General features: G+C 36.0%; 2 protein-coding genes across 4 annotated transcripts; both read right to left on the minus strand.

Moving 5' to 3' along the window:
• Nucleotides 1–3,732, minus strand: LOC121307728 (transmembrane protein 236-like). Its single transcript, XM_041239985.1, has 4 exons — nt 3,461–3,732; nt 2,978–3,050; nt 1,309–1,447; nt 1–623 (listed from the first exon to the last, which is right to left on the minus strand). The coding sequence occupies exons 1-4, from the start codon at nt 3,730–3,732 to the stop codon at nt 1–3; spliced, it is 1,107 nt and encodes a 368-aa protein (XP_041095919.1).
• Nucleotides 3,733–6,182: 2,450 nt separating this feature from the next.
• LOC121312693 (signal transducing adapter molecule 1-like) lies at nt 6,183–22,927 on the minus strand. 3 transcript variants are annotated; one of them, XM_041244379.1, is made up of 14 exons: nt 22,752–22,927; nt 16,967–17,051; nt 15,586–15,661; nt 14,106–14,201; nt 13,505–13,651; nt 13,030–13,120; nt 12,324–12,516; nt 10,701–10,795; nt 10,520–10,608; nt 10,069–10,156; nt 9,825–9,879; nt 9,258–9,411; nt 8,434–8,609; nt 6,183–8,241 (listed from the first exon to the last, which is right to left on the minus strand). In XM_041244379.1, exons 1-14 carry the CDS (start codon nt 22,789–22,791, stop codon nt 8,025–8,027), a joined length of 1,602 nt encoding a protein of 533 aa, XP_041100313.1. In that variant the 5' UTR covers nt 22,792–22,927; the 3' UTR covers nt 6,183–8,024. The 3 variants fall into 3 exon arrangements, with proteins under 3 accessions (XP_041100313.1, XP_041100312.1, XP_041100314.1); XM_041244378.1 differs by having other exon boundaries at nt 6,185–8,244; XM_041244380.1 differs by lacking the exon at nt 22,752–22,927 and adding an exon at nt 16,501–16,613 and having other exon boundaries at nt 6,185–8,244; nt 16,967–17,052.
• Between the last annotated feature and the right edge of the window lie 525 nt (nt 22,928–23,452).

Here is a 23,452-nt window from a genome sequence, read left to right on the forward strand (position 1 = left end):
TTAGAACATTCTCTCAGTGTTGAAGAGCTTAAGTTTTGTCATGAAGTTAAAATAAATGAAAGCCAAAAATACCAAAAGATTTTTAAAAAGGTATATCACAGGAGTGACATATCCAAATACTGCAATCAGTCCTATTCGGAGGAAGAGGAAGGGAATATCTTGCAAAAACACTCCCAAGGAACTCAGAACGGGATTTTTGGGTTTCACAATCAACCTCAATAGAGAAATATAGCTAAAGATATATATTGGATAAACCCATCCAGACCTGAAAACCTGGGGAAGACCAGCAACTCTCACCAGCTCTATGGTATCAAACCAGAACACAAAACAATCAACAAATATTTCTGCCCTTGCATCATTAGTGGACAAAAACTTCAGATGCCCAGGAGGTGTGTACTGTGTTGTGTAGTAACTGGAGCTTGCTGTGTGGGAGCTGTATCCTGAGATGCTGTAACGGTTTTCCCGATTCTCCGGTGCTGTTCCCCCTGTCACAGATCCATTGGTTGCTAATCTTGTAGCTCCATGATTTTCGTTTTCATTTCCATCAATCTGCCCAGATACAGTTGGAACTTGCTCCAGATGTGTCAGAGTAGGACTAGGAATCCCAGCATCCCTTTCAGTCTCTGCAGCTAACAGAAACAATAACAACAATATGGTCACTATTTTGTCTATTTAAAAAAAAAAAAAAGAAGTGAAAATATACTTCTACAGCTTTTGAATTCTGAATAGAATTATTTGTTTTTGTTACATTTCCCTTATATAAAATGTTTATAATTCTGGTTGGTTCTATTGTTATTTTCTCTGTATCTGTCTTTTCAGGCCTCTGAGCCTGCTTTTTGCTTACCTGGAGAATCCTAACAGCCTAATTAAACAGACTTCCTCATTCTATTCAGATCATGTGACAGTGTGTCTTTTCACCTACTCTCTCTACTGTATGTAAAGTGATAGCTGAATATCATAGCAACATTACCACATAAACATAGCCACTTATAATGATTGTAAAAATAGATATTTTTAAAAAGATAAATGTCAGAAATAAATTAAAATGACTCATTCAGTTTGGGAGGGGCACCTGTTTAATTGATAGTGTGTTTCGTTGTTTGTTAAAGGGGTTGCTTTGGGTTTGTCACTAGGGAGATACACTAGGGTGGATTAAGAAGCATATAGCATGCTGGCAAGCTTAATGCTGGGGATGTTAGTGCAGTGGAAGATTTTATTTCCCTAAAATCGTTACTATAACACATTCATATAATTTGTCATACAGAAAAATACATAATTATATCAAACAGGTCACCACGCTTAACTTGCCTTGCATTTGCCCTGTAAGATGACATTTCCGAAGTCTATCAATTACATCTACGCAAATCAGGGAGAAGATAACCAAGGAGACAGGGAGCTCAGTGAGGGTATCGTACAGATGAAGTTCCAAGTTACTGTTTATCTGCACCTGTAAAAAACATACAGTACATCAAAAAGGTGAAAGCCCTAACAGACAATGGTTGCACAATGTACAGGATTCATAATGTTTCAATGCAGAACCTAAAGAACCTCAAAATACATGAGTCACAAATACACACACAAAAAAAGAAGCTGGAAGTATAATCTTAGTACTTAAAACAGGTATTGAAAGGACACGATATTGCATGTTTCTCAAGAACATGAAAAGGGTAAACTACAGGTACAAAAAGGCAATAAATAAATATTCATAAGATGTGGCTGTATAGGAGTAACAAGCTAACATAAAAAGTTATGATCAACAACTCTTCTAGTGTGCATGATCATATTATCATTTTAACTTTATTAACTATTAACAGTTAGTAAACATACAGTATGATTCAAAAAGGGTCTTCAGTACTATTACTTCAAGTGCTCAAACTGTCCACCATTCATGGCAAGGCACAATTTGATGCATAGAAAGGTTTTATATCAAAGCGTCCACAAAATTGCAGGCGGGAAGGTGACAAACGTATACGTAAACTTGTCAATCATTCATCTGTAAGCAGACAAACATGATGACTTATATATGGAGATGGCATGCCCTTTCAGAATGTATAATCTTTTAATAAACTAATAAAAATGTATAATAAACCCTTATTGCTACAGTAACTAAAATTGAACCCCAATCCACGTGCTTTGCTGAACCGTTTTATCTGGCCTTTTGTATTAGGTTATTATAAGTAGATAACTAAGCATGAACAAAAAAAGTACATTTGTTAAGATTTTAGTAAGCGACTTGTTAAATGTTTATAAACTATGTCCCCCTTATTGGAGAAGCAGCAACCTAAATAACAAAACTACTGGGCAGGCTTCAATGAGTCCTAATTCAGTCGGTTATATTGTGTTGCCGTGTAACAGAAAAAGGAATGGAGATGCCACCTTCCGGTTATCCCAGAATTACCCCTACACTAAAAATAAGTAGTTGATTCAATCAAGTGGATTTCCTGGTTCTGTGAAATATTCTAAAATAATCCAGCTGTGGTTTATCACCACAGGTTATAGTTTGATCAACTCAATGCTTAAATAACATCACAGAAAGACCACACTAGGATAACTAATTACATGTCTTAAACTGAAAAAAACAAACAATAGATTTACAGCCTGCTGTTTTAAATTGTTCTCAGTCTTTCCACGACTTATATATAGGTCAGTGCTAAAAGAGTTCAGGTAGAATATAAAGCTAATGCACTTGGAACTGGGATGGGTTTATTTCACATGTGACCAGATGTGCTGTGCTTTAGATGAGTCATTTCAAATAGTAAATGATTTGTTCAGGTTACCGATAATGTTGTTTCCTTGCTTGCTTTATTCTGGTTCTATGCATAAAGTAATGGGTTTGGAAATTGTCTGTTTTAAAAAGCAGCCCCTAATTTTAATTATATATGACATAAAAATTGCAATAGTGGAGGTAAAGATGACTCTTCCAATAGGAATTCTAGTTGTAAACTAAGTAGAATCACAGACTGGTACTGTACATTACCTCCATGCTGGCTATTAGGAATGCAAAGCAGGGCAATGTTGAGAGAATCACATACACCAGAAGGATTGGTCTCCTAAAACACAAAGTTTGCAGACAATTAATTTAATATGTATCAGATTTTAGGACTTTGTGAACAGAAAAAATGTGGTTGATATGGCCCTAAATCAGATGTGTGAGTTGTTTAGTTCTAGTTATGGTGTAAAGAGCTACGAGAATCTAGCATATATTCCTTAGTAGGGCAATTGCGTATACAAGCATACAGTACATGTAAACAGCACATACTGTAGAAGGTAACAGTATAGGACACTTGCACTTGTCATAGAGGAAGAACTATTACCTTGAATAACTTCCCATGGAAAATCCACATTTCTTCAAGCAGCTTTCAGTCTCAAATTAAAGACTTGAAAATGTCTATTTACAGGATTAAAAAAAAAAAGATCAAAAAATTTAAATTGGAAATAAGAAACAAGAGAAATGACTTACCACTTCTTCCTTTCACTGAAAAACTTTTTTTTGGCTATCATGTATTTCATAGGAACCCAGATAATCAAGGCCACAGATGTGACATAAGCAATAGAGGAAGCCACAATAAGCCAGTAAGCAGTGTTTGCATCCCCGTCGTTTTGCCCCTGTGCCTTCTTAACCCGCTTGATGATGGAGGCGAACCTCTGAATGACTATGAAAACAGGGATGCACAGGGCTGAAAACTGCAGGATTTCAAACAAGGCACATTTGAATTTCTTCCCTGATCCCATTCTTTAAAGTCAGTTTAGTTTATGATACAGTCCCAGAGCGCAGGCCTTTTGCAATTGTTCGAGTTAGCTAGCATTTTCCACATGCCAGACCAGTCCTGGACTCTGTACACTGAGTGCTTACACTGCTTTAGTCATTGTATACCTTTATTACCCTACTGACGATGTTTTTTTTGGTATTTTTTATTGCATTGCTAAGTACTGACATCGTGATCTTTTAATGTGTAATTTAATAGACCTTGGAATCAATACAGTATGATATGGGCAGAAATAAAAAGCATGTAAAACATTAATGGGAGAATCAAAAATACCTGTACAGTATTTCAATCATTCGAATAAAACATCAATACGTTTTAACAAAACCTTTTTACCACAATTACCACAAGGCCCTTTGTTTTACAATAGCTACAGTGTAGCTCAATTTTTCACCTAAAATTGGCCCCAGACTGGGATGTGAAAATACTGATTGACTATTTTTGGAGTTAACATTTAGACGTAAACATTTAGAAACCTAAAAGCCTCAATACTCAGTAGCATCGTTCAAGGTCTGTTTAGCACTCTCAAGTTGTTTGTTTTTCAGTTGTGTAACATTACTGTAAAAATGCCTCCTTTAAAAAATAAATAAATAAATAAAACAGGAGGTAATTAAAAGCTGGATTCCTCAGTGCTGTAATAAAATATTACAAATAAAATTCATCTCCTTAGTATCCAAATGACACACAGTGTTCACCAAGTGAATGCACAGCTTCTTGGAGGACAGACTGAGGGATGCAGGTGTTGCTGTACAAACATAACAATTGTTTAATATTATAAATGTTATCCAAAACATTTACCCAGAAAAAAACAGGAAAACAGATACATTATCTGAAAAGGACATATAGATAAGGTTTGATTATCTCCATTTTGACATCATTAAAATATTGCCTTGTGAATGAAAAACAATAAATAAGTCATGTGTTAAGATTATCACTGCCTACTTGAGGGCAGTTCTGAGTATTTCCCTATTCATTTGAAGTGGAATCCTGTTGAGACATGTTCTTAGATGCATTTGAATGCATTAGCTAAAAGGGGATGCTACATTTCAGGTAAAGATCTATTAAAGGTGTTTTGTTTTTTTTACTGTGATGTTTTAGTACGGTTCCTAAGTTAAAACATGTCATATATATGTACATGTACATGTTGAAAAAAGGTCTTTATATAAAGCCCTTTTGATTTATTCAATCACATTTAACACCTTTTCAGAGAGGGGGTTATAATATATAGATATATATATTTATATATATATATTGGCGCGTTATATATCTGATAATATATATATATATATATAGGTATCCATTTTCGCAAAAAGTTAAAATTGTGGAATAATGTTTAACCTATACTAATTTGGAAGATCCGGTAGATCACAGTACTTAGAGTAAAATCTTTTGGTGAATAAAATTCCCCATTGGTGTGTCACCACTTGATACGTTTAGACCACTAAGGGGTTTACTACATTTTGGTGGTGAAAAAAAAAATCCAGCTGTGGCTTATCCCAGCAAGGTATAAGGCGATCAAATTGATCTTAAATCAAGCAGACCAACCCTCTTCAGTATATTACACTGATAACAGCAACAGAAATGTGTGTCAGGGTGATTATAACTGTCGGATCAGCTAATTCCCTAAATGTTTCACACACACACAGAAATGTAGATGTCTTAGGCATAGGCGCTTGTGTGGTCCAGTGGTTAAAGAAACAGGCTTGTAGCCAGCAGGTACCTGGTTCAAATCCCAGCCCAACCACTGACTCATTGTGTGAGCCTGAGCAAGTCACTTGCCCTCCTTGTGCTTTGTCTTTGGGGTGAGATGTTGTTGTTATTATTGACTCTTCAGCTGATGCACAGTTCACCCACCCTTGTCTCGTATCTTGTAAAGCGCTTTGTGAAGGTGGTCCACTATGAAAGGCACAATATAAAGATTATTATATTATTACTATCATAGCTTAACATAATGGGTTATATTGTTTTGTACGAGAGGAAAATGCTCAACCAATAAAATGATCTGCACTTTGATACTCTGATTGCTAATTACCATACTTTCTTTTTCTGGAGTTGTGCTCACATAGACACCCCAGGCAGTCAGATTAAGCAAGTTGTTTCTGAAAACACTGGTGTTTATATATTTAGAGGAGATACTGTAGTAAATGATTGGAGCAACACATTTGTCCCATTTCCATGCTTAAGTGTCTATTATTGTTTTGCCCTTTTACAATGAATGTGTGTTAACCATTAAAACATGAACAAAAAACATTTCTTGTGTCTTCTGTTATAAAAGGATAATCTTCAGCGTGGTTTCATTTATGACCATAACATTATGACTTTTATACTGAACGTCACTTGCACAGATTGTATTGAAGTTATGCGATTTAAAAAGTATTCTGCATAATTTATAGAAAAAAAAAAAATGGGACTTTTTTTTTTGTATAGAGACTTCTTTATTTCCTCTAACATTCATTTCCAGACTGCACTATTTTCAGACTTGACCGTTAACCTGGTCAAATTAAAACCCGAGAGGCCTTGGTTTGAAGAGTACTGTATTTTTATGTATTACATATTTTAACATTTCATTTCACAAACAACTGTCAGTACCTGCTGTCAGTGTGCTACCAATCAAACTTCCCTTCTACAGTGTATACTATACAAGATAAATTGAGTTTTACTGTCAATGTGTATATCTGGTAAGTCATTGTGACCTCTCAAACAATGACAACTTTGATGCTTGATACTTAAGCTCAGAAGGGAGTTTATGTATTCATATTACTGGGCAGGAAGATACATGGCCAATACGCTGTAAAAACACTATACAGTAATATAAAGTAAAGTATATAGAAAATATTGTCCTCGACAAACAAAACATAAAAACCAAAATGTCAAACCTAAAAAGCAGCATTACTTGTCATAAACAGTTCTGTTGACAGTGATCAATATATTCTGTAATTGAACACATGCAGTACATTTTCAGGTACATGTCTTAAAAGAACATTCCTACTTCCCAGTATCGTTGGTCAAAAGTCAAGTCATAATTCTGCTGTCTTTAGTACCTACACAAACTATGCTAAAAGGCTGAGATATGTGTTTAACTAGCATCTACAATAATGTGTTTCACTTACATTGCAAAAAAACACAACATTATGGTCTTTGATCATATGAAGCATCACAACACATGTTACTTAAATATACATATACAATTATAAATGCAGGAAATTCACAACAGTACTCCCATTGGTCAAAAGGAATAATGCACTCATGGTCAAGATGCTAAAGCAGTATGTGTTTAGTAATGCATCAATAGGAAAACCACATTGTATTAACATTTACTGTCATACACTGCGGTTTCATTTCCTTTTGTCAGTTCCCTTCAAAGCATCTTTCCTTTTGTTGTTTTAACTGTCTTATGGATGAGTACAGTATTATGGATGGTATAATGATTCCCTTGCTTATCTAGAAGTCCAGCTTTACAACTACACAGCAAAGGCTGGCTTAACGCAAAGACAAACAGCTGAACACAACGTACAATAACTTCCTGGACCGAAGATAGACATTTAAAAACACAAAACTAAATATTTAAAACTTATACCTCAGCCTTATTCCAATGACAGAATAATTCTCTATTAGTGCTCATTGCAATTTAAATATTTAATTTTAGGATTTACTCAAGTTTCTACAGTAAAGCATGGGTCTTCCTGTAGTGTCATGATAAACATCCAGTTTCACAAGGAAGATTATACATAAAATACAGCATAGTTTAAAAGAATAATTGGACTATGTAGACACAAATAATATACACACACACAGATTAAAATACACTACAAAAACATAATACCTAGCTCTTCATACATTTTTATGCTGCAAATATAACACTGAAAGGTGCCAACATGATCACTATGGCAAGCCAAACTGACTCCTAATGAAAATCGCATCCCCAATATATGTACAATATTTGCAACGCAATGTTTAAACTTTTACAGTTTAGCCAGATGCACCTGGCATTAAATATTAATCATAAAATTATAATAACAAGAATTTTACAGAGAAAAAAATAATCATCGCTCTCTGGAAAAAAATAAAGTCCTTTAAAAAATAAAGCAGTTTTAAACAGTCATTGTGATATTGTGATGTGGTAGAGTTGTTGTTAACTCTTTGTCCCAATGTCTAGAGAATGGAGGGCCAAAGCATGACTGCCGTAAATTAAAAGTAAGGTCTACAGTAGGATGTCTAGCAGAAGCTGATCTAGATAAGGAATGCTCAAAGTCTGAGGTCCTATAGCAGCGTCTTTGATGAGCAATGAGATTGCTGTTGGCTGTCTGCTTGTTGGGGAAGGCTTGTGGAGGCAACAGTGTAGTTTGGCATCTGGGACACATTGGTGGCAGTATTTGGGTATGCAGACATGTCAACACCAGCAGCTGCATGAGCAGGTGGGCTGTAGACAGGAGGCTGGTTCATATATGTGCCTCCTGGTCCTGAATTTAGCAAAGTGCTGCTGGGGGGGACAACAAAAGGCCCAGATCAGTTTTAATGTTAGTGCAAACATTTCCACTTGTAAACTACCTCAGATTTTGATGATTAAAAAAAAAAAAAACACAGCATGTGGTTATACAATAGCCTAGTTCGCTTTCAACAAAAAGCCCTATCGCCAAAACTTCTTTGTATCTAAAGTTAGTTTAATTACTTTGTGTAGGCGCTCGGAGTTGGCTGGCTGGTCAGGGCAGCTCCTGAGTTTGGTGGAAGTGCTCCTTGGTTCAAGGATGGCTGCTGTTCTTGTGGAATACTGTAGCCCTGTACTGGTCCAATTTGAGCACCAGCATTTACTACATATGCACTGCTTTGTGCTTGTCCAGGGTAAACCTAGTGGTGAAACCATTGTAAAAGATCAAAAAAGACTTCTAAATACATGCAAAACATTCACACCAAAGCAGCACAACCTTTTTGCTGTTACCAATGGCCAGTGAAGTTATGATACAGACAGAAAATGACAAACATGCAAACTTTTAAACACATTTCTATAATTTAGGTATTTTTCTTGTGAAACATTCACCTGTTATAAAATGGATTATTCCTTGATCGATCAGGTTATGGCATTTAATATAGATGTAAAACATATCCACGGACTGGACTTTCAAATTACCCCAGTTTAATACAAACATTTTACATTTAAAAGAAAATAAAGTGTTTCAATTGTTCATATTTTAGTGCGCTTGTGCCCAGTGGCACTACATGAATAGCTCTGCATCTCGGAATGCTAAAAGCTTAATGTTATCTGTGGCGTAATATCATAATTCACAATTACAGTGTTTCTAAACAACGACACTGGTTAAGTCTGTAAAATTCAAATAAAACTAAATAATGCACTTCCATCTCATAATCTTATACTATTCACTAAATTATTTATTCTAATATAATAATTGTCATTCATTTTGCTGGTGATGTTTGCCAAGGAAAAATAATGTTAACTGTTTTATTAACAGAATGAACTGGCATAGTTATGTGTCATACCTGTGAAACGGCTGAAGCAGGCTGTTGCATATAATATTGCTGGCTTTGCAGCTTAGCATACATGGCATACACAGGGTCTTCATTCATTAGTTTTGCATATAGTGAAAGGGCCTCCATCACCTTTACGTTCAGTTCTGACAGTTCAGAGTGTTTCCTGAAAGCAATATTATTTATTGGGTTTACTGAAGCCCCAGGTGACCACAGCTTACAAAGACATTTAGTGGGAGTTCTTAGTCACTCCCTCGCAGCAGCCAGATCATTCTTGCCGTACAGGAGGCCCCATGCAAGTGGTTCTGTCCATGTATTTTTCAGATGTCAACAGCAGCATTTAAAAAAAATGCAATCTCAGAAAGGTATTTACTATTTATAAATACAGCATGCAAAAAGCAGAAACAGTGCTGAAAGAGTCATAGTAATTCATAGTTTTTTGCACATGGTAATGTTGGCTTTTTATTTGTGACGACCTGAAATTCAGAATCATGGAAAAGCTCTGTTTGTACAGTACAGAATATGCTTAAATAGCATATAATCTAATGAGGGGAAAATAACTGCCAAGAAGAAATATACCTATCAATGTCTTCAAGCTTCTGATCAATCATAGGTTCCATTTGATGGCAGGCACCTACAAGCATATGCATATATATATATATATATATTATATATATTAAAGTAAATCTTGAATGAATTAAAGTAAATATTAAAAACAGCTTCTTTAAACAAAAAAAACATTGGTTGATGTATCAAGAGCTTGTTTATATATATATATGTTTTGTATAAAAGCAAAATAAAGAAGGACAGCGGATCACCCTACCCTCAAGATGCAGTAGTTCAGGGGATTCTGGCTGACCATCCGTAGGGTCTGCACTTTGTAACATTTGTTGCAACAGGTCTATTTTATCCTAAATAAGCCAAAATATTAAGACATTAAAATCAAAATGTTTCAAGTAAAATTGTGACATTTTCCAATATGTGTTTATTTTTTATTTTTGACGCACACCGTTCGTGTTGTATATTGCTTCTACAGTCAATTAATTTACAAATATATGGTTAAAAGACAGTATTGATTGCCACATAATAGTAAATCAGCCTTGAATAAGCAAGACTGGGTGAATTCCATCAGCTAGGACACTACTTTGAAACATTAAACCATTGCAGGATTTCAAAAACTGGGTGGGATCATTTTAAAAATAAAAATGCACACATCCGCACACTCTTCTGGGAAAGCCACTGCAACTCACCAGAACTGTAACATGGATACTTACTTCATCAATATACGCTGGCTCTGGTTCAGGTTCCAATGTCTCTATTTGGACCTCATCACTAAATTGCACTGTTTTCTTCTCTGTTTTGACTAGAAAACAAAATGATAATAAAATCACTTAGAATCCACAATATACTGTATTAGACAGATAGATGCAACTCATCAAAAGAGACATTACTTACTCATGTCAGGCTCTGCAGTAAGGTCTGCGGTCACAAAGTTTGAAGGAAATAAACCGATTGCTTGATATGTTTCACCCTTCCACCAGTTTGGGTCACTGTTGGACAAATGCAAAGCTATTGTGAGATCCATAGCAGAGACAAATTAAATAAATGGGAATTATTCTTTTGATTTTGGACTGTCTGCATTCTCAAAGTTCAATACGGTTATAATAAAACAAATGATCAGTATGCCATTTCTTTACACGTTTTTAACTATATTTCAGCTGTATACTTTATCATCACTAGTTTGTAACTGTATTGCTCCTAGAATGTACCTGTGCCCCTCTTCATTGCAAAGTATACCTTGCTTCCATCTCTTAAATATTTACAGATAAAACTACCACCATCAAATATGCTGTCACACAAAGGTTGACAATTACTACCACACTTTTTTCTGGTGTCCGAAAACGTGTGGTATCCCACTTGCAGCTTGTTCAGAATACCGCCGCTAGAATTCAGACAAAAACCAGGAAAAGTGAACATATAACTCCTGTTTTGGCCTCCTTACACTGGCTCCCTGTGCAGTATAGAATAGATTAAGACTTTGCTGTCAATTTACAAGGCCCTAAATGGATTCACACCTAGTTATTTGCAGGAGTTACTGACCCAGTATCATCCAAATCGCACTCTGAGATCACAGGATGCGGGGCTACTAGTTATTCTTAGGGTCAACTCTTAATTATGTAATGGTTCTGCCTTTGTTTGTCAGGGAAGCTGGAACCGTTACAGTTTTCAAGTCACGATTAAAAATGCACTTTTATAAAATGGCTCTTATCTTAGTGGGTTTTAATGTAACTTTAAAATTGCTGCTTGTGTTATGTGTACACTTATTTAAATCTGTTATTTAAATGGGCTGACTGTGGCAGTTATTCGTGTGACATGCTACACAAATGTACTGCGGTTTGTTCCTTTTTCTGCCATGTGCTGTACAGTACTTTGCGATACTTTTGTATAAAATGCGCTACATAAATGCAATAAATAACTTGATCTGTTTTTTTGCCTAACAAAATATTCATAAATCCAGTGTCTTTTCCTAATACATAGACTGTGTGCGGTACGGTATGCATGTACAATATGCATCCCCTACACAGTATAACAACTGATTATTTATAACATAACTTCAATTTGTATTAACGAAAACCTCAGATATTAGACTATTCATACTGTAGATGATTAATTGTAAGACAAGCGATACTGAACTAGTTTTGCAGTAGATCACTGCCTTCGTTTTGTATTGAACTTCTTAGATGGGGGAAAAAAAAGGCTGTAAGTAAGATTAGGTCCTGGCTGTACTATTAGGATGTAAAGTTGAAACAAATCACAGGGTTCATAAACATGTAGCAGTGTTTTGCAAATACTGTGCTGAAGCAGACAAATGCGGACCATTTGCTTTACAAGCCCTTCCTAAAAAAAAAAAAAAAAATCTATAAAGTTTTGCTCCCAGTTGATACATGTGATTCACAAGAATCTAGTTGTCACGTTTCACTAGCCTTTCTTCAGGGGACATACTGTACTGTGATACAATACGACTTCTTTAGAGAAACAACTGAATAACTTCACGTGTACCCTGCTCTCCCGATTTACCTGTCGTCAAGAACTGTGATGATTTCCCCCGCTTTAAATGTCAGCTCATTGTCCTCAGCAGCTTCAAAGTCGTAAATCGCTCGCACTTTTCGGCCCTCGGATTTCGTGTTTGTTACAAGGCTCGAGGCACAAGGATACAGGCTGATGAGGCCTTGCTGCTGTGGCCTTTGTTCTTTTAACGATAACTCGATAGCTGGATATAAAGAGAGGTTACACCACATCACTGGCACATAGATACTGACCCATCTATCTATCTATGCATGCTGGAGCAGTACGAACCTAGGAATGTGATTCTCTCACACTGGTTTTCCTATTGTTTACATATAGTGTAGGCAGTAGTCCTTTTGAAAAAGCATTAGTGGTGGAATAAAACCTTGACCACACAAAAAAAAAAAGACAGCACATGACAGCTAGACTTTGTGTTTTTTAAATGTATTATTAAATCAATAATAATAATAATAATAATAATAATAATAATAATAATAATAATGAACATTAAGTGTTTTATCCATTTTATTTTTATTACTGCAATACAGGTCTACGTTTAAAAATGGAATTCCATACCACTAAGACTAAAAGGTGTAGCCAAAAAAACTAAACACCTATAAAAACTAATTCAAACATGGTTGGTGGTGTCTCACACATTACTGTGGAGTCCAGCTCAACCTGGAACCGATCTTTCAATAGCTGCAACAATTAAACTTGCCTTTTGCCAGGTCCTCCTCTTCCTTTTTAGTTGCTGCTGTTGTGGGGTCCTTAGCTACTAAAGCAGGGCTTGCTTTTGCCTGGTCTGCTGCCTAGCTCAGATAAAGGAAAAAGCATTTCAAAATTAACTGCACTAAAAATATAGATTTAAGCATCTCACACTTGATGCATTCTTTCTGTTTTTCTTAAAGCAACAGCGAGATGCAGATACCATTCCTGGAGAGTATTACGAATACATAACAGCAAGCAACTGGTAATATACTAAGTATTTTTTCATATTTATGTTGTAATTTGTGATTGTGATTTTGAATGTGATTTAAGTACTGCAAAAGGATACTCCAATTATACAAGCAGTACGATTAAGTCATGATTTTAGGTGATGTGAAAATGGTCAATTAAACCCCTTGTAAAATGTAACCTTCATTTCAATTGAGCTTTTAGAAAGCAAAGTGGTTCTACAAGCTGTGTATACACACCTGAGAGCCTGCTGTTGGAAATGCTACTCCTTGCTCCTTTAGGTTTTTTATCATTGCTGATATCAGACTAAGCTGTGGGTCATTCTTGAAGTCTTCTGCCCATTCTACCATTAGGGCTTTTAATTTTTCACAGACCCTCGGATGACCCTGAAAGTAGAAGGAATATAGTTGCTTTAATACTCAAGTAAACTCTATTGCACAACTCAGTGCATTGTCCCTTTCATAAAGGAGTCCTGCTAACCAAGTTCCATTCAATTTTTTAAATCAAATTTGGAGGAGCAGTTCCTAACATGCAGCCTGTAATATCTTAATATGTAGAAAAAGATGCAGCTTTAATACAGTATGCTACAAAGAAAATGAATACAGCTCTGTATAACAATAGATGTGTTATTTCAGGAAATCAAACAGTTTAATGTCTGCACAAAGGAAGACACATTTGGTTAGAGGGGAGGGACAGTGGCGGCAAAAAAATGTTGTCTAGAAGAGTTTATATAAAGTCTGTAAATCAGAACACTTTTGAATTGCTTCATAACTGAATTCACAATGAAATATAGCATTCTGTATTGAATTCTTACCCCATATTAAAAATTGTCTCACCTACCTTATTTAAAACATTGCTAACTTCACTGGCAAAATCTCTCGAACAAACTTCTAGATGAAAGATTCTGCCACAGTTTGATACAGATGCTCCTAGAAGCTTAAAAGAAAAGATTAAAAAAAATAAAAAAAGTAAACTTCAACATCTGAACAATGTTGATTGTGTTTTCAAACAAATGCCATAGTGAGAAAGCTATAGAAACCACAGTATACTCTCTAATATAGGAATAAAATCATACCAGTAACAACTAAAACATGATAACATGGACTGCTGGAATATTTCTTTTTAGATTGAAAAGATTGTCATACTGGTAGGGGATAAAAGACAGCTACGTGGGCTAGGATATTGATATTTTCACCACATTAGGGGGTTGATCTAATTGATATGAATATTGTTATGACAACCAACATCTCTAACAGTGTGCGAGTGTCGCTGGAGTGTATTTTTTATGTGTCTCAAAGCAAGAAAAGAGAAGTCAGGAAATATTTTAATTTAATATACAAGACTAAACATCACATCTGAGTGTACACTAAGTGAGACACATTTAGGGAGAAGGATACATTATACAAATCTAATATCCTTTTAGTTCAGTGCTGAAGGGATGCTATTTCTGGACTGATGTCCACTTCAAGGGCCTATACCATAGTAACCAGATACTAAAACCATTTGGGAGGTGAAAACAGTGGCTCAGGACTGCTCACAAGTTCACTGTGAATTACTTCACTGCAATAGTTAAAATGTAGACAGTTGTGTGTGCGTGTAACAAGTTTGAACAGTTTTAAGATCTGATCTCTTAAACATGTCCCACTTCAGTTCTGAATTTCTTTTGCCACAAAATTATAGGCCCATATTTCAGATGAGTTTCTGTAATATTCTGGGATTTTATGAAACACTTCCAGGACTTTCAATAAGCGAAATCAAAAGAAGCAGAGGCAGGAAGGTGGAAACTTTGCTGGGCTAGGGAAGAAAATAACTGTGAATGCTATATTTCATAAGATCAACAAGGCCATGCACAGACTTCCAGAGCGGTTCCCTTTCCTCCAGGCTTCATTAGCATGGTAACCGCCATTTAATGATGGGTAAGTGGGTTGCAGTAATGAGGGAACACTCAAATTGGGCATTTGAATTAGGGTAGGAAACAATGGTTAAACAATGAGGCCGCCATTAAAGTCACTGACATAATTATGTCTGTTAGGCCATTTTGAAAAAGGTGCTTCTATACTTTACTTTCATAATGCCATATTCATCTGATCAATGTCTTTTAGTACCCTGGTACAATGTAGTGTACAGCATCCATTTTCTGGTAGGCCATTGTGGTCAGCATAATCCTGCATTCACACAGATTACTTTTACAAAGAAATATACAAAGAAACCATTTCAGGCTTCAGTATGTGTGCCTTATATTGTTGCAGGGCATCATTAATGATAGATGCAAAAGCAAGCGCTTAGATGTAATGGCTTGATTATCTTAGGAATGACTTACTGTCAGTGCTTGAATAGCTACGTGAGGATCCTTGTGGTTCACACGTCTCATAATGGACCTTAGGCTTTCTTTGGGCCTAACGGAAATAAAGTCATAATTATTAACCTTACATTTATGAAATACTAAGGTATACTGAAAACAACATTAAAACAAGCTTTTAAATGTTAAACAAAACGTGGTATGGGAAAAAGATTAAAAAATATAACTAAATCTAAATAATAACCCTTGAAATCATATTATGTGACCCCAAATATAACAGAACAGCACATGGAACACTTTGTAGACAGAAGTTGTACTTTTGATTACCAGAAGATTAGATGATAGTAATTTTATAAACATTAACTGCATGTTTGCTGAAATGATTGGTAATATAAATTAAAACCTGTGAAGCAGAGTCTCTATAAAATGTTTTTTTAGTCTATACTGCAACAGTAAAATAAACTTTTGTAAAATGATGACAAACCTAGACTTAAATCTAGACTGAAATCAGTCATGCCATGTGTATATGAAGACAAATCTATGAATTAAAGCAATATAAAATATATACTCTAATCTATTTTAAAATGAATGCAGCAATCTCAGTGGTTCAAGTTTCAGTGCACTGGTCTATATTTGGCTGTGTCTTAGGTTTACAATCTGTACCTCGTATATCTGGAAGAGCTAATTTTAGAAAATGCTGTAGCGCTCTTTTGAGCTTCTGGTTTGGGACTACAGGGGGGTTACACTGTACCTAGCACTGCCACCTTATACATCTGTGGGACAGTGTTAGTTATCCCATCCTTCTCATATGGGTTCCATATGTACAGTTGTAGCTGCTTCCAGCAACACAAAGTACAGTGCTTCTGGACAAAGATATTAAAAGTATCCTGTAACATCTATGCAGAAGATGGCAACTAGAAAGAAAATGTCACTTACGTCTGTGGGAGAATTAAGATCTGTGAGAATCTAAGATTTACTAGAATTATTTTGCAGCTCTGTCTCCTTTAAAATCAGGTTTTGCTTTGCTCAGAATTGCTGTGTAAATTGCTCTGTAAAGAAGTGGAATGCTAAAAATAAGACACTGTAGACATTGAAAACAGGAAAGATTGTCAAGCCAAGCATGATCTCAATACATGTGACTAGAGTGGTCAAGACCCTTGAGAACAACTCTTACTGCATCTCTACTCAAGTGGGATAAATAGCTGAGTGAACATAAAATACATTATTTCATATCAGTCTTATGAAACCTAAATAATGAGAAATGTACTTGCATCAGTGTATAATGGAATACAGAATGTTGGAAGCTGATTTACAGCTTATTAAAAAAATATGTATGGTGCTGTCCAACATATCTGAAATAAACTGCACAGTTTATACATTACGCTCTACTTGACTCACTCACCCTGTGCGAGACTGCCCTATTTTGTCACAGATATCCAGTATAAGTCCCCAGTCCTCAGCTGTGTTCATCTCACTGGTTGCTTTCTCTGTTGAATAAAAAGTTACGGTAAATAGGTGCAAACCAGACAGACAGGAGTTGGACAAACAGAGTTCGGCATTAACCACGACCCGGCGGCCCGGGGCCAGTAGAGATGAAAGTTTGGCCTGTAGTTATGAAGCACCACTATACTAGTATTATAGTATAGTGCACATGGCTTTTTTTCATGAATGTGGGAAAATAGACAAGCATGTCAAAAATCTGAAAAAAAATTAAATTTACAAACCAAGATTAAGACTACTATACCCCACCCCCCCACAACAATGTAACTGAACTATCCAAAGTTTCCCGCCGCACACCATATTTGTTGTACAGTAAAATTGGATTTTCTACAACTAAGCAAACAATAAGCAAAAGGAAAGCGCTGAAATCAATAATGATCAAGAAATTCTGAAGAAAAAAAAAATGAAGACCATTTAGTGGAGATTTCATTTGGCTTTATTATGACAGTGAAAAAAAAAAATCTCTACGTTGTTTGCAGTCAGTTTGCCAGACTTTCAGATAAAACAACAGCTTTTTTTGTTGGGAATTCAACATTAGGTTTACATCACATCCAGTCTCACAGTACTAGTTCGCAAGACAGCAGGTGTTTGTGTGCTGTGACTGCAGCGAACAATCCACAAGATGCACCTATGGATGCCCAGATATGGGATCAAACTGTCAAACCTTTTGATTTGGGATCTGATGTATTCACGTCAGAAATGCCATTCATAATCTTTCCAGGACTCGTTGGTATCACCAGGAAGATTGGCGCTGACACAGTTAGAAACATAGAGAAACATATTGAAAATAAAAACCATCATAATTTCAGGACTAAATTAAGTGAAAGGCACAAAGTGTTTGTCAAACCACTTCCCTTTTCCCTTCCTTCCCATCATCACAGCCTGACCCCCGTCAACCACAAGTTACTATTCCTGAAAGATTTGACATTAAATCTGCACATTAGTACTGCACTAATCGTAATGGCAAAAATCTATTAAAAAATAAAAATAAACATAAAACATTCAAAAAAATAACATTTGCAGTTTTTTGTTTTGTTTTATTTGTAGCTGTCTTATTCAAGATTTAGGCACATCTTACTGCACGTGCACCATTCTACAGATTTTCGGATGTTTAGGCATAACATTTAGTCATTTACAAAAAAATATCTTATATGATGTTTGTGACTGGATCAACACAGATAACACTAGTATTTATTAAGGTAACACAACCCTCCCGTTTATGCCTTACAACTTAAACATATAACCTAATGCACATTTTGTAACATATTTCTGGAAATACATTTTCTCGCTATTCAATTATGCACAGACATCCTCTTAATATTCCTCATACATCCAGAGTTGGTGTTGTGGTACATCAATGTAATGCAATGTAGCATACATTCTGGTTTGAACAGGCTGTTAGAAGGTTACATTTAGATATGAACTGTTTTTTTTACTGTCTAATTGTTAAAGCTTTAGGAATGTAATGCTGTTTGCAAAGCAGATCACATCCCACCTATGAGGCTGTAAAAAGAACTCATCTCAGAAAACACACAGAGTTGGCTTATGACCCACAACTCCAATGGCTGTCTAATGAGAAAGTAAGGAGAACATGAGTGGGGAAGGGGACTAGAATAAGAAATGAGCACACACCATCCTGATCAAAGCACTGACCACAGCAGTGAAGTGTCTCTATCTAACAGCTATATTAGTAAATGTTTGTGTTTTAAGCAGTATAACAGATCACTTTCTAATTTTGTTTAACTTCAACTAAAAAATACATACTGTGTCAGTAGAACATATATTGTACAACTTCAGGGTGTTTTAAAATTCTGATTCTTTAAAAAAAAAAAAAAAAAAAACACGTTAATTGCTAGGTCATTTTTTCTGCGTTTTGTTCTAGTAGTTTTGAAGCATTCGGTTAAATAAAGTGTGATTCTTTTGTGTTATTTTGGCGAACTACAGTAATTCATGTATTACAGTAGTATTTCCCCATTTTTAGTAAGTTGCATGATGTGCTGTGTACAGTGCTAGTTATGTTATCATGGTATTTTTGTATTACGGTTTTCATAACATGGACATTTGATACCGGCCCATCCCCAAGCCCAACACCTGTATCGTTAACAAGCCAGTTAGTTATGACACTTGGAAGAGATCCTGAGGGATTTCTGCCATGTGTTCGGACTTGGCTTCATGGATGTGAGGTTATGTCCTGAGAGTTAAGCGCTCCATACACGATTTGATTTATCCTGTGATAAAATGGTACTTTTGCTACGACACTACCTTTCACACCAGAGGTGACAGGCGCACAATGTGACAGGAGACTGTTCTAAAAAAATGTGGAATACATAACAGATTTTCAGAATACTTATTTCAGTAAAAGTAAAACTAATCATACACACACCAGCTATATCCAGTTCCCTGGAAATGCTGCCAGATGTTCCCTTTCAAGTTCGAAATGTAACCATTACCTAATGGGTTTTAACCTCCTAAAGATTAGGGATTTTCAAATATACCAAGAATACTTAAACTCTAATTACTCATAACAGTGACAGGTTGTTAGAATGTATTAGCAACAACCTCACATAGGGGTGCATAGATAACTACATCAACAGTAACAGCGAAGAAAACATCTAAGGCATCCAATGTATCCAAACTAAAACATGATATAAAAATTGAAGTAAGAAATAAGTACCCTGCAAGAGGGGTTTTAACTATAAAAACACAGAACATTAACAACAGAGATGACTGCGTCTTCATCCTAGGGCTCTGTGCCAACAGAGATTGTACAAAGCACCCGGGAAAGTAGTGTACCTCACATCTGGGTACTTACTACCGTTCAGACCGGCTACTCATGCAAATTAAAGCACTGCCCCCCTCCCTTTTGGGGAGGGACTGTACCATCAGCCACGGACCCACAGGCTGCTGCGGTGGCATCTCAGGAGGTAGCAGCTCTGCTGCAAAAACGGGCTGTGTGCATAAACCCCCTCCAGTTGGATGCAGGGTTTTACCCCAGCACATCCCCATAAAACCAGCACACAGAAAGTACCTGCAGTTCGCTTTTCATAGCAAAAGGACACTCTGTACTGCATCTCCAGCCAAGCCCCACCCCTTGTTCGCTGTATTTTTCACATACCTTTTCATAGTTGTGCATACTGATAAATCCTCTCCTGATTACTCATTTTATCACCAAACTCCTCAATAATGCGATCCAAGTCATTATTTTATTACTATAACATCTCAAAATGCTCTGCAAATGTCTTTGATATTCTTTGAGTACTGGATGCGGAAGCAGCTATCTTCTTTGTGTCTGACCGTGTTACCTCTGTGGTGCTGGGGCTATGTGTATTGCTCAGAGCCACCCCCCCCCCCCCCCATTCGCATTCATTCAAATCCATTCAAAACCAAAACAGCATTTGCTCAAGTGCAAAGTTTAGCATAGTAATACAAAACATAAGCAAACAAGCCATACTATCCCCCAAAAGGAATTTAACAACTAATGCTTAGCGATGGTAACTCTCAATTACCATTCCAGCAGAGTTGCTAAATCTGCACATCATTATTTTGTCGACGACAGCTGCATAAATGAATTCCCAAAACGACTTGCATCCGGATTTAAAGAGCAAGTAAAAGCTACTTATGTGTCTATAAAAAGTAATGACAAAATAATGTATTTATATTGGAATTTTAAAACAAAAAACGTGTCTTAGCACACAGCAAATTTCAAAGTAAGCAAAGTCCACATATTTAAGCAAACTGCTACAATTTATTACACAGAAAAACAAAGTGGTGAAAGACAGAACAAGACACCAGTGAAACAGAAAAATTGTCAGGCACAAAAACAAACAGTGTCATATTATATAGATACCATAATACCAAGTGAGCAGGAAGAAAAAAAAAATGTTAAGCAATTTCTAAATTAAAAGACATAAGATAAGAAGCAGTATTAATTGGTAGTAAATTTGAATACAGAAAAAGGAAAGCCATAAGCTGTATTTTGTTTTCAATTTTTTGCATTTATTAAAAAAAAAAAAAAACACACACACACACACACAAACATTCATGGACCCAACCAGTCCTTACATTTATTTTTAGTCTGACATACTTCTCATTGAGGGGTTTCTCATTACAGAGTCAGAGAATGCGCTAGAGCATTAATAAATGCATTTTTAGAAATGCGCTTACGAGAACTGCGATTTCAAACACTTAATTTTAGTTTTCAGCAGTTCATTTTTTATATTTTTTCAATTCTGTTAACTGTTGCTTGATTAAAATAAATACAAATGATAAATATATGTATTGGTATTTGCTTGAACGTAAAAGTCCAGTACATAAATATCAAGTAATAGGTATATCCATCCATCCATTATCATTAACTGCTTAATCCTTTACAAGGTCTCGGTGATCCAGAGCCTAACCCTGCAGACACAGGACGCAAGGTGGGACTACACCCTGGATGGGACGCCAGTCCATCGCAGGACACTACACACACACACACAGGGCAACTTTTTATCTGTATATACATTTTGTGTGTAAACAGTAATATTACTAGACCACAGTTTTACAGCAACTGATTATGCAGCAAAAGATCTGACCAGTACATCTTGTTGTAGCTCATAAAATTTATATTTTTCATTTAATAAAGATTGAATCAGCAAAACAAAACACAAATATAAAATCAAATGATTGGGTTTTAGCTTTGCATTGTACTACACTAGGGCTCCTCCATGAACACGGTTAGTTAGTCACACTGATAAGTCATCAATATCTGATTAATGGCAAGTCTGCGTGTGGTTTATTTTTATTAGTTTTTTGGGGTAGTGATGAAGGGATCCTTAAAACAAAATATCAGTCCTCCTTGCAACGTCTTCGGCATGCCCGTAGTGTAGATCCTGTGATTTGGGGGGGGGGGGGGTTATGGTATAACATGTTTGGGGATTTTTCGGTCTACATTTAGTATGTTTTATTTATTTTGTGGTTTTATTAACGACCAAGCAATAATGGAAATTCGACACATTTTTATGGCAAGACCCAATAACTAATTATATATGCTCCCTTGAGAAAGATATGTACAACCTATCGAAACGTTGGGCAGCTGGCTCTTTGAGCTAATTTTATATTATAAAATTAGCTCAAAGTGTGTGTGTGTATATATGTGTATATATATATATATATATATATATATATATATATATATATATATATACACACACACACACACACACACATTATATATATATATATATATATATATATATATATATATATATATACGCACACACACACAATACCATTAATGTAATGTGCATTAACCTTACAGTCTGAAAGCCCTTAGCTTCCATGAACATAGTTAAATTCAAACACCGCTGCTGTATGAGTTCCAGTGATTAATTGTGTTCTATGCCAACAACTAACTGGACACTGTACTATTGACACTATTGACAACCTGCTTTGAACACAACTGTTACACAGTGTAACTGATAAATACTAGTATGTGTTTAGAAATAGCATAGCGATTTAATGCATGCAAAATACACCATGAATCTCTACACGCTATACGCTGCACGCTTTACAATAAGGCTGCTAATAAAATATACAAGACCTGCGTTTATATTATAAAGCAGGCAAAAACAACAAGGCAGGATTAGACAGCTAGTACCAGACACAGACTGGGAAAACAAAGCACGCGCATGATTGCTGGGACTTACCAACATCGTGGTCAAATGGATTCGTTGTAAAGAGAGGCATTGCAGAAATTAAAAACACGTTATATTCTTTATATTGCCTTTCACTGGACTCTGTTTAGAACGTAAAATAAATAAACAAACAATTTGAGTCAGCTGCTCAACAGTGAGTCAAAGGCACTCCTTCAGCACCAACTAGGCATTCTGGGAAACGGCCGTCTGCTTTGCTGCCTGGATAAACATAAAGAAGAGAGTAACTGGAGTACTCGTGTAATGTGTATTTGCTTCCAATTAACTCGATTTTTGTTTAATACACAGTACATAGAATGTGTCCTGATTGTTTAAGGCACATGCATTTTTAAGCAAGTAACTTTCCTGTTTTTTTTCAGGCGACCTGGTCAGGCCGGGAACATTACCTGCTAATCGCCGGTCCAGTAGAGAACCAGCACTGGCTCTTGATCTGGTGACGGTGTGGCTATAATTTGTCTGAGCAGGCACAAACGCAAAGTATTATGTAATTTAAAGGGAGAAATACCATGGTTTAAAAACCCCTCGTTAGTATCGCATTCTCAAATGCCGTATAGATTTTTTTTAAGAGTCTAGTTTTCCAAACAATTCGACTCCAGTCAGGACACAGACCAGCCAAGTGATTCGCAGTTCGCGGTTAGTAATTGGCATTATTACAACCGCAAACCCGCGACATTGTACAACCCTCAAAGTAAAAT

The sequence above is a fragment of the Polyodon spathula genome, chromosome 3, assembly GCF_017654505.1.
Source record: "Polyodon spathula isolate WHYD16114869_AA chromosome 3, ASM1765450v1, whole genome shotgun sequence".
NCBI classification, from domain to species: domain Eukaryota; kingdom Metazoa; phylum Chordata; class Actinopteri; order Acipenseriformes; family Polyodontidae; genus Polyodon; species Polyodon spathula.